The following is a 14,350-nucleotide window of genomic DNA, read 5'->3' as shown; positions in this document are numbered from 1 at the left end:
GAAAATGCAGGTACATTGTTCACCTATAACCTCGCTATAATGATCAGCATGTTTCACTGTGGCAGCACTGATGACGTCACTGAAATTATAATAGTCAAACCAAATCAAATCATTAACATTTATAAAGCGCGCTACTCACCCGTGCGGGTCTCATGTCTTTTCCCCTATGACATCACGTTTCATAGCACTACAGAGTTAATGGCAATATATTTCCGTGTGACCTCACTGATGACATCACCAAGCTGAAAGCGGAGTTCGCCTGACTCTCTGATGGTGTCAGTGAAAGCGTAAAGACCTGTATTACTGTTATATCCCCCAGGTGAATACGTATTTACATATTTAAAAGCGATTCCGTGCTGACATCTTGAAAGTGAAAACATCGCTGCGCATTTCAATGTGACGTAACTGATGACGCCATCGTAGTGAAAACCTGGATACTATTTCTCTCGTGGTATCAGAGAAGTGATCGCCATATCTTTCTGTGAGAGGACAGTCGCCATCAGGGCAAGAAATGCGGACCCATTCCCTGGGGTCACGCATCTGAGAACGGGCACATGCCCTGGTGTCAAGCATCTGAACACGGATACATGACCTGGTCGCACGCATCTGAACACGGATACATGCCCTAGTGTCACGCATCTGAACATGCTCACATGCCCTGGTGTCACGCATCTGAACATGCTCACATGCCCTGGTGTCACGCATCTCAAGCTGGATATACAAAGGCCACTGGTTGTTGATCGGTGACGTAATCCTGGTGCAAGTCATCAAGTGCCTAGTAAAGGCGGCAGGGGAGCAGCGCTTTAGTGAAGTTGAGGTGGCGGCTGCTCCGAGGAAGTGCCGTCTCCCTGTGTGTATAAAAAGGGGCTCTAGCCAAGGGAACAGCTGTTTCCAGATGCACGCCTTACCCGGCCTAGGGCTCCCCATCCCACCCCCTCCCTTCCTTTATCATGCACTCAACACGGCTCCAAAGCCAGGTCAAATCAAAGGCGCTGCCGCGCAGGGAGTGTAGCAGCATCACACGTCAGCATGACGTCATAAGACACAGGAGCAACAGGGGGTCCTCAGTGGCGAAGTGCCTGGAAAGGAGTTCGGCTCACCTGTGCATCCAGGCGCTGCAGAGACCTGGCCCTCACTTTACCTTCACACTAATCCACACACCACGACTAAGGACACCGAACAAACTTTCTCCTAACTACAAACAAGCAGACACCAACATCAGACTGCCTCCTCCTGACTGAGAATGCGCTGCGATTTCATAACAGTGGTGACTGGCGCTACATACATGCAAAATAACATAACATTGACGTTGCAGTAGCTGTAAGGCTGCCAAGAACAAGATGCAATGGATAAATATGACGCTGTGACGTCACTAGGAAAGAAAAAGTAAGTATACGTCAGAGTGACATAAAGATGAGCGAGCAACTTATTTTTCTATAATCGAGCAGCGTATTGCACTTGATTAAAAGCCGTACGTTTCTTGATAAAATGAAGATCGGGTCGACAGTTACGTTGGTAATTCTGGATCTATGGGGCTTCCCTGCTAATCCCGGCGCCCCACAATTGTCACGTTGTTCGATCTTGGGCGGACAGCTTCCTCTCCTGGCCCCATATGTGCCCAAAGAGGGGCGGTTCTGTGGAGGGTGATAGCTGGCATTGAGCGATGAATGGGTGGCTGCTCACAGATGTGTCCCGTGCACAGTCGTGCATTGATACCTCCCTGATGCCCTGCCAGCGGGACGGAGCCGGGGTGCCTAGAAGGGCCAGATTGGCCGAGGACGCTCCCAGCGAGGCAGGCGGTGCCTTTAAAGCGGCCGCTGAATCCCTCCCCAGCGCTGGTCCTGCTGCTGCCGCCGCTGGCCTCTGATTGGCTGTCGCCGGGAGAGCAGGGATGCAGGCGAGGGAGGAGGATGCGCGAGCGCTCTCTGCCGCTCATCACCGGGGCTAGAGGCAGCAGCAGCATCCTCTGCAGCCCCGCCGGCTTGGGGGGCAGTCTCAGCCTCCCCACGCCCCCCAGCCCCCACCTCCTCCTCTCCGCCTCCCCCTCATACCGAGGACGGAGCCGAGCGAAGAAGGGAGAGACCGAGCCCGAGGAAGGGGCGACAACCCCGGGGCGCTACCACCCAGAGAAGACGAGCCATCATCCCCGGGGTGGAAATCGGTAATAGAAGAAGCAGCGACGGTGTGGGGGAGAAAGGACACGTTCGGTGAAAATAGGAATATACGCGAAAAAACCCCAGGCCGCCGACGGATTCTCCGACACGCAAGATAAGCAAGGCGGACACGAAGAATTTAGGGAAACCGCGGATTCTTTTTTGATATTGGTGGCAATAGCTTAGAAATAGTTATATATATGTATAAATATATATATAGACATATATTTTTGTACATAGGGCCCGGATTACGTCTCTAAGGGAAGGCGAGGAGGGGGTGCAGTTAGGGAGCGTGGGAGCCATTTTTCATCGCTCGACGGATATTTGTTTTATTTTGTATTTCCCCTTCGTTGCTCTCGCGGCTCCTATGTGTTTTGGGAGGTAATATGCACAAACACCACCACTGCTGCAAGTGCCCGGAATGCTACGAGGTGACGCGCATGGCGGCGCTGCGCCGCATGGACCCCCCAACCTACGGGGACTGGCAGCACGACCAGTACGGCCCGGGGTACGGGGGCTACAGCTCGCAGACCCTGCCCTCCCAGGCCGCCGGGGTCCCCACGCCCCGCACCAAGGCCAAGATGGGCCCCGCGGCGCCGCCGCCCCGCGAGACCGCCACCCCCACCCTGAAGGCGCCCCCCAAGAGTGCCACCCCCAAGATGAACGGCAACGGGACCGGCTGGTGGCCCGAGTGCACGTGCTCCAACCGGGACTGGTATGAGCAGGTAGGCGAGGGGTCGGGGTGGGGGTTGATGGGCGGGGGTGCAGTGTGTGGGGGCCATGTGCCCCGGTGGCCTTAGCATCACAAGTCTACGTGGCAGCAAAGGCGTTCTTTAGGAGACATGTCAATGTGTGCCTCTGATACATGTAATCATATGGGCCATCCAACGTTTGAGTGTGTGCGTGTGCTCACACATATGTATCTATAGATCATACATACCTATCTCAACATCTGGTCAGGTACGAAGAGACAGGTGAATGTGAACGTCTGATATATAATCATATGGGCGATCCAGCGTTTGAGAGTGTGCGTGTGCTCACACATATGTATCTATAGATCATACATACCTATCTCAACATCTGGTCAGGTACGAAGAGACAGGTGAATGTGTACGTCTGATATATAATCATATGGGCCATCCAGCGTTTGAGAGTGTGTGTGTGCTCACGTACACATATGTATCTATAGATCATACATATCTATCTCAACATCTGGTCAGGTACGAAGAGACAGGTGAATGTGTACGTCTGATATATAATCATATGGGCCATCCAGCTTTTGAGAGTGTGCGTGTGCTCACATGCACACGCACACAAACACACATATATATATATATGTATATATCATACCTACCTAAAATCAACATCCAGGTATACAGGAAGGAGCTGTGTGGCTCACAAGTGTCATTTCTCATGCAAATGACCTTTTATTTATGAATCCCTACATAAACGTACATGCTTTGATAGCAGTGTAAATATTGTCTAGCTTTTCATGCATACCCCTATGGATGACATTCTGCAGTCTGTTTATCTACAGAACTCGTGGACAAAATTCACGTCTCTTACATACCAACATGGATGCCATTGAAGGCTCATGTGTGCACTGGCTCTGACGTGGAACAGTGTGGGCAATACAGGACGCGTATGCAGACACATTATTATTATATAAACACATAGGTCTGTGTGTCGTATATATTTCTTTTTCTACATGTGAAAATATATGTATATATATATATATACATATATATTTATTTATGTATATATATATATATATTCACATATAAGAACACAAATATATATGACACAGACCTACATGTTTGATATATATGGAGATGTCGACAGAGCTCAGCTTTTGGTCAGCTGGGGTTACATTTCCATAGGATAGAAGTCAAGATGAACGGATGAATGAATGGATTGCAGTAGGATGGAGACAGATGAACGTATGGAAACAGATGTATAAATGTGTGAGCGAAGGGTATTTACATAGCGCAGACCAGGCTATAAGTCACCGAGTATTGTATGTAGTAAGCAGAGGCACAGGTCATTTGGAGGGGCCACATTTGAAGCATTGTCTGATCCTGGGAAGGTAGGCACTGTGAAGGGTGGACAAAAAAGGATTACTTTGATGAAAAGATAGATCAAATAAACGAGGGAAACAGGCACAACAAGATATTGGTATTGGCTGGTACACAAAAGGAGTGAGACGCACTAATGCAAATTTAGTAAAAGAACATATTCTGTGCTGTCAGCCCAGGGAGGTGCTTTTGCCAGACATTCTGTCCTTATTTTTCAACTGTGTTGAGCCGGTTCTCTGCTCTGGCCATAAAATGGCTCCCAGGAGAAAACATTGGAAATCTCTGGGCAACAGCGAATCACCACCTCAGAGCGCCAGCTGTGAGCCACCTCTAAGTTCTTTCTCTCTACTAGCTTCAGTCATGTCCTAATTCCAGCTGTCTCTTACCTGCAGCTGTAACCCGTCTCAGAGATCTAGCATTCACCCATCCCAGACCATTAGTAATCAATCATCTCAGAGATCCAGCTTTCAGTTATCTCTGATTTGTAGCCCACACTCACCTCAGATATCCAGCATTCAGTCATCTCAGGTCATTAGTAGTCTTTCATCTCAGGGATCCAGACTTCAGCCATCTCTGACCATCGGTAGTCACTCATCTTAGACATCCATCCTTCAGTCATCTCTGACCTGCAGCTGTCATTGATCTCAAAGATCCAGTGTTCAGTAGTCACTCAGCCCAGAGAATCAGCATTCAGTGTCTCTGATCTGCAACCCTCTCTCGTCTCAGGGATCCAGACTTTGGCCATCTCTGACCATCACTAGTCACTCATCTCAGAGATCCATCCTTCAGTCATCTCAGACCATCGGTAGTCACTCATCTCAGAGATCCAGCGTTCATTCATCTCAGGCCATTAGTAATCACTCATCTCAGGGATCCAGACTTCGGCCAAATCTGATCATTAGTAGTCACTCGTCTCAGAGATCCACTGTTCAGTCATCTCAGACCCTCAGCAGTCACTCAGTCCAGAGATACAGTTTTCAGTCATCTCAGGCCATTAAAAGTCACCCAACCCAGAGATCAATCTTTCAGCCATCTCTAAATTGCAGCCCTCACTCATCTCAGAGATCAGACACATGCCCATGTGTCACTCTTCTCAGAGATCCAGCATTCAATCATCTCTGACCTGCAGCCCTCACTCATTTCAGAGATCCAGCATTCAGTCATCTCTGACCTGCAGCCCTCACTCATCTCAGAGATCCAGCATTTAGTCATCTCTGACCTGCAGCCCTCACTCATTGCTGAGATCCAGCATTCAGTCATCTCTGACCTGCAGCCCTCACACATCCCAGAAATCCATCCTTCATCCATTTCACAGGGTGTTCTCTGGGGAGGATGTTGTGTTGAGCACTTCCTGGCCATGGGAGTGTCCTGCAACGGGCTGGTGCTCCAGTGGGGGCTAGTACCAGCAGCAGAGTTTGTTCAGGAAGCTCTGCCAGGATACTTCAATGCTCAGGATGTTGATTGGCATAGGCTTGATGCCTCGTGAGCATGCACTGGGAAGGGTTAGGCACATTTTGGAGGAAGGTCTGGGATTGGGTTTGTCCTCAGGGAAGGGATGCCTGGATCAGTTGGTGCTCAGGGTGTTCCAATGCTGAGCAATGGGAGGTGACGCTGTGATGGACCTGGTACTCAAGAGGGATGCCGGGATAAGTTTGGTACCTAGGAAGGGTGCTGCTCTAGGTTCAGTGCTTAGGGAGCAGCCACTGCGAAGAGTTAGATGTGTTTTGAAGGCGTCTCTAATACACGTTTGGTGTTCAAGAGAACAGTGCAGGAATGCTTTTCGTCTGACAAAGGCATACTGGAATTTGTTTGTGGTGCATAAAAGGGTTGTTGAGAAGTGTGTGGAATGAAAGGGCATGCTGAGTGCTTAGGGGTGCTGTGAGAATGGGTTGAGTGCTTGAGGAGAAACCCGATTCCGTGTTGAGCTCAAAATGTGATACTTGATAGAGCAGCCGTCTTGCAGAGGAGCTGAGGCTGTTTGGCTTGCTTGAGGAGTTGCTGGTTGGGGGTTGCACTAGAGGAGCTCCTAGGGTGACCTAATTCTAAGGATGAGGTACTGTGGAGGTGTGTGGGCAGTGCTTTTGTGGATGCTGGGATGGGAGATGCCGAGGTGGACTGGTGCTCTTAATGATGTGCTGGGTTAGTGTTCTTGGTGATGTGCTAGGTGGGTCAGTCCTCTTGAGGGGTTTTGGGATGGTTCAGTGCTCTTGACGAGGTGCTGGGATGGGTTAGTGCCCAGGAGAAGTTGCTTTGCTGGGGCGGTGCTCTTGAGGGGTTGCAGTAATAAATAGATCAGTACTCTTGATGAGGTGCTGTGGTAAGTTAGTGTTTTTGAGTGGGTGGTGGGGGTATTGCTCTTGCAGAGGTGCTGGTGTACGTTAGAGCTCTTGTGGAGGTGTTGGGGTGGGTTAGTGCTTTTGTGAAGGTGTGGTAGATCTGTGCTTTCGAGGAGATGCTCTGATGGAATAGTTCTTTCAAGGGTGTGTGGAGTATATTAGTGCTGTTAAGGATGTGCTGGGGTGGCGTAGTCCTTCTGTGTAGACAATGGGGTAGATTAGTGCTCTTGAGGATGTGCTGTGGGGTGTTAGTGGTCTTGCGAAGGTGCTGGGATAAGTTACTATTCTTGTGGAGGTGTTTGGATCACTGCTCTTGAGGTGGTGCAAGGGTGCGAGTGTACGCAGGAGGGGATGCTCGATGAGATGGGCTAGTGCACAGAAGATGGTGCTAGGATGGTTTATCTCTTAAAGGAGTGTTCAGATGGGTTGCTGTTCAGATAAGGTAATGGTGAGTGCATCAGCTGTTTATCTACAAGAGTGTTTTGAGGGGGTGGCGTGGGTTAGTGCTGAAGAGGGTATCCTAGGATCCATCAGTGCTCTTGCGGAGGTGCTCGGCTGGCTGAGTGTTCTTGAGGATGTGGTGGGGAGTTCGCAGTCTCGAGGAGGTGCTATAGTGGATCAGTGTATATGTATGTATATGATATTTCTGTAGAATGGACTTAGCCAAAAGGGAGAAGAGTGCTGTACGTGGTCAAAGTCATGCTTACAGTTGGCGAGTAATACGAGAGAAAGCTGAGTTGGATGGTTGATACATTGGTCTATAGTGTTCTTTTCCTAAATTGGAGCACCTTTGGGGCGGTCCTGACGGATAAGGGATGTTGTTGTCTTGTTTTTCTTTATTACACTTCTTAGTTCGCAGTTTTCTTGCGTCCTGGCTGTAAGTGTGCCGAGTACCACCAGAACTTGGTTGCTGGATAAGCAGGGGTGTTGGTTGTGATAGCTTTGTAAGTGAATCAGCTAGTTCTGAAGATGTTGTGAGCCAGCAAGTGGAGCCAAAGGAGTTCTATCAGGGTGGTGGTGGTGATATGATCATATTTCCTCAGGCCCTGGATGAGACATGCTGCGGCATGCAGGATCCTCCTAAGGGGTGCCAGTATAGGGCATTACTACCATCCAAATGCAAAAGTAGAAAGGATTGAACAGCAATTCTGAAGTTACTTTCTGGAAGAAATGTTTTGACTTTTTAAAAAAGAGAGAGCTTGCACCAGGCCGTATTTTTTGGGGAAGTGTGTTCCTCAAGGGAGATATTGGTGTCCAGGGCAAATTCAAGTGATTTGGCATTCAGTGAGAGTTGGGGTTCAAAACTGTCAAGGTTCATGCCATTAAGCCAGATTTGAACTGTGTTTTGTTAGGTATTCTTGGCGATTAATAGGAATTCTGTCTTGGTTGGGTTGAGGTTCAGGTAGGCGCTGGCCATCCAGGCCTGGATGATGTGCAGGCAGTGTTTGAGGCCTTGGAAGTCTGAAGCAGAGGAGACTTCCAGCTAGAGTTGTGTATCATTGACATATTGGTGAATATAGCACCAAGCTATATTGGCTTAGTAGAGCACCAATCAGCTCCATGTAAAAGTTGAAGATGACAGGAGACAGTATGTACTCCATATGTAATAGTGCTTTTTTGTGATCTGGAGGTGCCCATGTAAACAAGCTGGCTTCAGTTGGAAAGGTGGAAGAGGCTGATGATATTGCACTTTTTTGTGGATTGAGGAATAGGTGGGTCTGGCAGGGGGTTGATGCAGTGCTTGATTGTCTCGAGCAACGTTCTGCTTCTGTTGGTGGCTTCATTGATGGTACAGTACTTTGCTTTGGCTGATATGATGAACTGTCTGTGTGCTGTGCAGAGGGCCTTAAGTATCAAGAGGTCTTCAGGAGTTCTGTTTTTCATCCTTTTATTTTCCTGTCTGTAAATGGATCACTCATTGTCAGTGAGGACTTTAGAATACCAGGTTGTTGAATGCTTTGACTTACACCGTTGTGTTGTAATTGGGGTGTGGATGTTCACATAGCTTCTTAAAAAAATTGTTGAAGTTGTTTAAAAAGGTGTTGGCATCAAATGTGGAGTTGATGGGGTGAGAGACGTGTTCAAGTGTTAGGTTGTCTATGGAGAAGTCTTAGAAGGATCTGAAGGTTTCATCTTTTTTTCTCTTTTGCGTTCACCTTGTTTTGTTGTTAGGATGCTGAGCAGGGAGATAGGGATGGCAGAGTGATCCGTCAAGTCCAAGGGTCTGCTTGGATTGTTGGTTATGTTGAGAAGACAATGTCAAGGAAGTGACCTTCGGAGTATGTTGGTTGTGTGACATGCTGTAGCATATTGAGTGTATTAATAAGGATGAAGAGGGTGTCACTCTTTTTTTTTACCTTGTCTGGGAGGTGGAAGTCACCAAGAGGATGATGTGGACACCAGGTAGTGAGGAGATCTGAGGGTTCATCAATGTAGTCCTTGTTTAGCCCCAGATGCCTGTAGGTCGGATGGAATGTGGTGGTCTGAATTTCAGAGAAGGAAATGGTTTGCCAACAGCCTCACGCAATTCTTCGTTACTTGTTTGCCTAGTGTGCATGACCAAGAGGACTTTTGGATGACACTGAGGCCTCTTCTCTTCCTATGAGCACAATCCATATGATATGATGTAGACTGGGGGAAGAAGGACATCTAGGATGTGATAAGATGTGCAGCTTGACCATGTTTCTGTGTTGATGAGGGCATCAAGCTTGTGATAGGTGATGAGGTCTGCGATGTCTGGTGCATGGAGTACTGCAGAGTGAGCATTAATGAGCCTGAGTTGGAATGTGTGTTATGTAGTTTAAGGGCATAGTAGTTAGTGGGATGTGTTTGTAGTCGGGTGTAGCTGTCCTACAAATACCATATGATTGTCTGGGGGGTCCACCTCTGGGTGTGATCACAAGGATTAGCAGTATGGGATGCTAAGTGAGGCACATGATTACAATCTTTCCTTGTAGGCTTCACTGGAACAGGTGATGGGACGTCCTAAAAAATGGTCGCAGTAAAGAGAAGGCAGGAAGTGATATGTAGAAGGATGATGGGAAAAGAAGTCATCATGCTTGCCTTCTTCTTTTAAAGATGGCTTAGGCGGAAAAACGGTGATGTCACTTCCTGTGAAGATGGATAATGGGAAATTTAGTGACGTCAATTGCTGTGCAGATGGATGATGGGAAATGAAGTCCCCTTGCTTGGCTTCTTTTTTAAAGGTGGTTTTGTTGAAAATGGGAAATTTGGCGCTAACCAGTGATGTCATTTCCTGTGAAGATGGATAATGGGAAACTCAGTGATGTCTATTCCTTTACAGATGGATGATGGGAAATTAAGCCCTCTTGCTTGGCTTCTTTTTTAAAGATAGTGTTGGTGATAAACCAGTGATGTTACTTCCTATGAAGATCGATGATGGAGAATGCAGTTATTTCACTTCCTCTGTGGCTGCATGATGGGTAGTGCAGTGACGCTACTTCCTGTGCAAATGAATAATAAGCAATCTGCAGATAGGTATTTGGGAATGCTCTTGAGGAGGTGCTGTGGTGGTTATTTTTCAAGAGGTGATACTGGGATAAAGCAGTGTATTTGAGGAGCTGCTGATGTGGGTTAGTGCGTTTATGGAGTTGCTGTGGTGAGTTAGTGCTTGGGAGGAATGCTGGGGTTGATCAGTGCACTTGAAGAGATGCTGTGGAGGGTTAATGGTTTTGAGCATGTGTTAGGGTAAGTTAGTGCGCATGTGGAGGTCCGGGGTGGCTTAATCAATCAATCAATCAGAATTTGTAGCATTTAATAATCACCCATGAGGGTATCCAGGCACTGAGATCTAGGCTGCTTTGTAGCCATCAGTTGAAAATCCAGGTCTTGAGCCCCTTTCTGAACTCCAGAAGAGATGGGGGAGTTTGGGGATGGAGGGGAGGCTGTTCCAGGATTTTGCAGTGAGATTGGAGGAGGAGCATCCACCACTGGTGCTTCAGCGGATGCAGGGGTGTGGGCGAGGTGGGAGGGAGGCAGAGCGTAGGAGTCTGGAGGTTGGTGGATGCTCAGACTATGGTTTATGTTAGTTGGTCCTTGGTTTTGCAGGGCCTTGTAGACGTGAGTCAGGATCTTGAATTGGCATCTCTTGTGGATGGGAAACCAGTGGATTTTCTTCAGGAAGGGGGGTGATGTGGGTGCCTCTGGGGAGGCTGAGTATGAGTCTGGCTGCCGAGTTCTGGATGGCCTGCAGCCTCTTGAGGAGGTGAGAGGTGAATCCCGCCTAAAGTGTGTTGTCGTAGTCCAAGAGGCTGGTGACAAGGACTTGGGTGATGGTGCGTCTGGTGGAGATGGGGAGCCATTTGAAGATCTTTTGGAGCATGCACAGGGTATGGAAGCAGGCAGAGGAGACTGCATTGATCTGATTCTTCATGGTGAGTTTTCTGTCCAAGATGATGCCGAGGTTCTGAGCTTGGTCGGTGAGGCTGGGAGTGGGTCCCGGATCGGCAGGCCGCCAGGAGTCATTCCGCTGTGATGAGTTGTGTCTGAAGATCAGTACCCATGTTTTGTCAGTGTTGAGCTTGAGGCAGTTGAGTTGCATCCAGTCAGCGACGTTGGTCATGCACTGGTGAAAGTTTGCTTTCGTGGTGGAGGAGTCTTCAGATAGAGGGAGGATGAGCTGGATGTCGTCTGCGTAGGAGATAATGTTGAGTCTGTCGTTTCTGACGATGTTGGCCAGGGGAGTCATGTAGGTGTTGAACAGACTGGGGCTGAGAGATGAACCTTGAGGGACACCGTAAATCATGTTCTTGGGTTCTGAGGTGAAAGGTGGAAGACAGACTTACTGTGTTCCGCCAGTGAGGAAGGAAGCAATTCATTTGAGGGTGTCCTTTTGGATTCCAATCTGATGAAGGCGTTTTATCAAGGAGTGGTGGGACAAAGTGTCAAAAGCCGCAGAGAAGTCAAGGAGGGCTGCCATTTCTCCCCCATTGAGGAGGGTTCTGATGTCAGTGGTTGTGATCAGGGCAGTTTCGGTAGTGGGGTTTGTGCAGAATCTGGATTGGTATTCGTCCAGAAGATCATTGCTCTTGAGGTATTCCATGAGTTGGTGGTTGATGGTCTTTTCAAGGAATTTGATGAGGGAGGTGAGCAGGGATATGGGCTCGTAGTTCATGAGCTCTAGGGAGTGGTCCCTAAAGCTAATGGTAGGCCGACACTCGACTCCGCGGTGCTCACGGTCTCGTTCAAAAGGAAGGTCTTGAGACCGGCCACGGAGTCACCCCCACTCTTCGTCCTCGAAGTCATCGGGACATTCGGGTCATAAAAAAAAGAAGTTGAAGAAGAACAAGCGTTCTTCGACGTCACCCCATCGCTCGGATGATGCGGCGTGGGAAGAGCGTGGACGCTGTTGGCCCCTGTCCTCGGAGGCTCAATATGGGTCCGCCCCGCGCTTCCCCGACTTTCCGGGAGCTGGAGACACTCCTGCCCAGCTCAAAGAGTTTTATGAGGTAATGTGCCTCATTTTTGGGCAGACCGACCCACCTTTGGTGCCTTCGGGCACAGGTGAGTTGGTGGGGGTCCCCTCAGGTTCGAAGTCATCAGCTTCGGCCAATCTTGGATCTGTCCTGACGCCGGTCGTGCCACAGTGATCTTCCCTGGCGTTGGGTCAGATGTCGACGCTCCTGACATCAGTTGGGCCCACAGTCGACGTCGATCCTATTCTCATACCCTACGACCAAGAGCCAGAACGACGTTGCTCAATGACGATTCTGTTGTCTATGGGCTCCCCTGGGCCCAGGATTGATCCAGACCCTTATGCTTACGGGTATGGATACGGGGAGAGTTTAGAGGGGACGCTGGACCCTTTAGAATACCAGCTTGACCCCCCAAATGGACTGGGTGCAGGATTTGGGTGATGCCAGTGGTCTAGACACCTCCCCTGACACCGGTATGCTCTCTCCCCCTACCGTGGGTTCAGAGGAGGGTGCCACGTACTCCATGGAGGTCAGAAGGTTGGCTGAGGTCTTGTACCTTGAGCTACCTTCTGTGGAGGTTAAGCCTAATATCCTAACCGACGTGCTTCAGCTGGGGTCTTTCACATCAGAACCCCTTCTTCCCTTTAATGAGGCACTGACGGACGTCCTTTTGGGTACTTGGTCCAGTCCCAGCACAGGGGCTCCTGTGAATAGGACGATTGCCCGCCGCCATCGGCCTGCACCAACAGACCCAAAATTCCTTACCCAACATCCCACGCCTGAGAGTTTTGTCATCCAGGCTTCATCTTCATCGGGCACATTCCCTGACGCACCCGAGGAAAGGGAATCAGAAAGACTGGACAACTTGGGGAAGAAGATGTTTTCTTCCAACAGTCTAGCGCTGCGGTCCGTGAACACTGCATGCCTTTTGGGCCGCTATTCCCATACTCTCTGGGATACGGTCACGCAAGTCCTGCCTAGAGTTCCGGAGGAGGCCTGGACTGTCCTTTCCCAAGCCATGACAGATGGGAGGGATGCAGCAAAGTTCATGATTTGTTGTGGACTGGATACGACCGACTCTCTTGGCATATCGGTTGCATCGACAGTGGCATTGAGACGCCACGCCTGGCTGAGAACATCTGGCTTTCCAGGGGTTGTCCAGCAATCTCTGATGGACATGCCCTTTGATGGCACACATCTCTTTGGGTACAAGGCGGACTCAGCGCTCAAGAGCTTCAAGGATTCCCGATCCACAGCCCGGTCCTTTGGCCTTGCGCCTGCTCCTAGACTCCATCAGCCCACCTTTTGCCCCTTTCATGGCTACATAAGGGGCACCCAGCCGCATTCTTTCCCGCCTGGCCCTCAACCATTGTATGCTGTACAGCCCCTATGCGGCCGTGGACGCAGGATCCGATGCCCCAAGGATCAGGGAGCCAGCAGTCGCCCAGTCCACCCCCACCCCCTCCTTAGCCTCTAAACCTTCCTAGTCCGCGGGTACACCAGGAACCAGTTGGTGGCAGGATTCGCCATCGCCTGCCCCAATGGCAATCCATTACCTTGGATAGGTCGGTTCTCCAGATCGTCCGAAGGGGCTACTCTCTTCCCTTCTAGACATTTCCTCCAGCCATGCCACCTTCATACAATTGCATATTGGAGGATCATATGGCACTTCTCTGCGAGGAAATCCAAGTCCTTTTGGCCAAAGGAGCTATAGAGAATCCCTCTGCCAGAAGTAGGTCGTGGTTTTTATTCCCGCTACTTTCTGGTGCCGAAAAAGGACAAGGGTCTTCATCCTATATTAGATCTTCGGTCCCTCAATCTCTTCCTCAAGAAGGAGAAGTTCAAAATGTTGACATTGGCTCAGGTCTTATCTGCCTTGGACCCAGGAGACTGGATGGTAGCGTTGGACTTGCAAGACACATACTTCCACATCTACGTCTTGCCGGCCCACAGACGTTACCTACGAGTTGTGGTAGGTCACGAGCACTTTCAGTTCACTGTGCTCCCTTTTGGCCTTACTAGTGCCCCTCGGGTGTTCAGAAAGTGATGGTAGTGGTGGCAGCTTATCTGCGCAGGTTAGAGGTTCCAGTCTTCCTCTACCTCAATGATTGGCTGTTGAAGGTGACAGTCGTCTCCCACCTCCAGACTTCGGCAAACCTTTTGCATTCGCCGGGGTTCACTATCAACGTGCCGAAGTCACACCTGACTCCTTCTCAAACGGTCCCTTGCATTGGAGCTGTTCTGGATACAATGCAGTTTCGGGCGTATCCTCCCGAAAAACGAGTCCAGGAAATTCGGGCTATGATACTGATGTTTCAGCCTCTATCCTGGATTTCAGTGAGAATGTCTCT

General features: G+C 49.5%; 1 protein-coding gene across 8 annotated transcripts in view; it reads left to right on the top strand.

The window, feature by feature from the left end:
• DLG3 (discs large MAGUK scaffold protein 3) overlaps nucleotides 1-14,350 on the top strand; it is a 1,213,683-nt gene that overhangs the window by 504,830 nt on the left and 694,503 nt on the right. For 2 of the 8 annotated variants that reach the window (XM_069209586.1, XM_069209576.1), the window contains exon 1: nucleotides 1,921-2,878. The exons of 4 other annotated variants lie outside the window; for them this stretch is intronic. In XM_069209586.1, the coding sequence (XP_069065687.1) occupies nucleotides 2,540-2,878 (339 nt within the window). In that variant the 5' untranslated portion in view covers nucleotides 1,921-2,539. Of the gene's footprint in view, nucleotides 1-1,920; nucleotides 2,879-14,350 lie in introns of those variants that run through there. 2 more of the 8 variants (XM_069209567.1, XM_069209558.1) reach the window with 2 other exon arrangements.

This window comes from Pleurodeles waltl, chromosome 2_1 (genome assembly GCF_031143425.1).
Source record: "Pleurodeles waltl isolate 20211129_DDA chromosome 2_1, aPleWal1.hap1.20221129, whole genome shotgun sequence".
Taxonomy (NCBI): Eukaryota; Metazoa; Chordata; class Amphibia; order Caudata; family Salamandridae; genus Pleurodeles; species Pleurodeles waltl.
The sequence above is the reverse complement of the archived record's forward strand: the minus strand, read 5'-3'. Positions and strand labels throughout refer to the sequence as shown.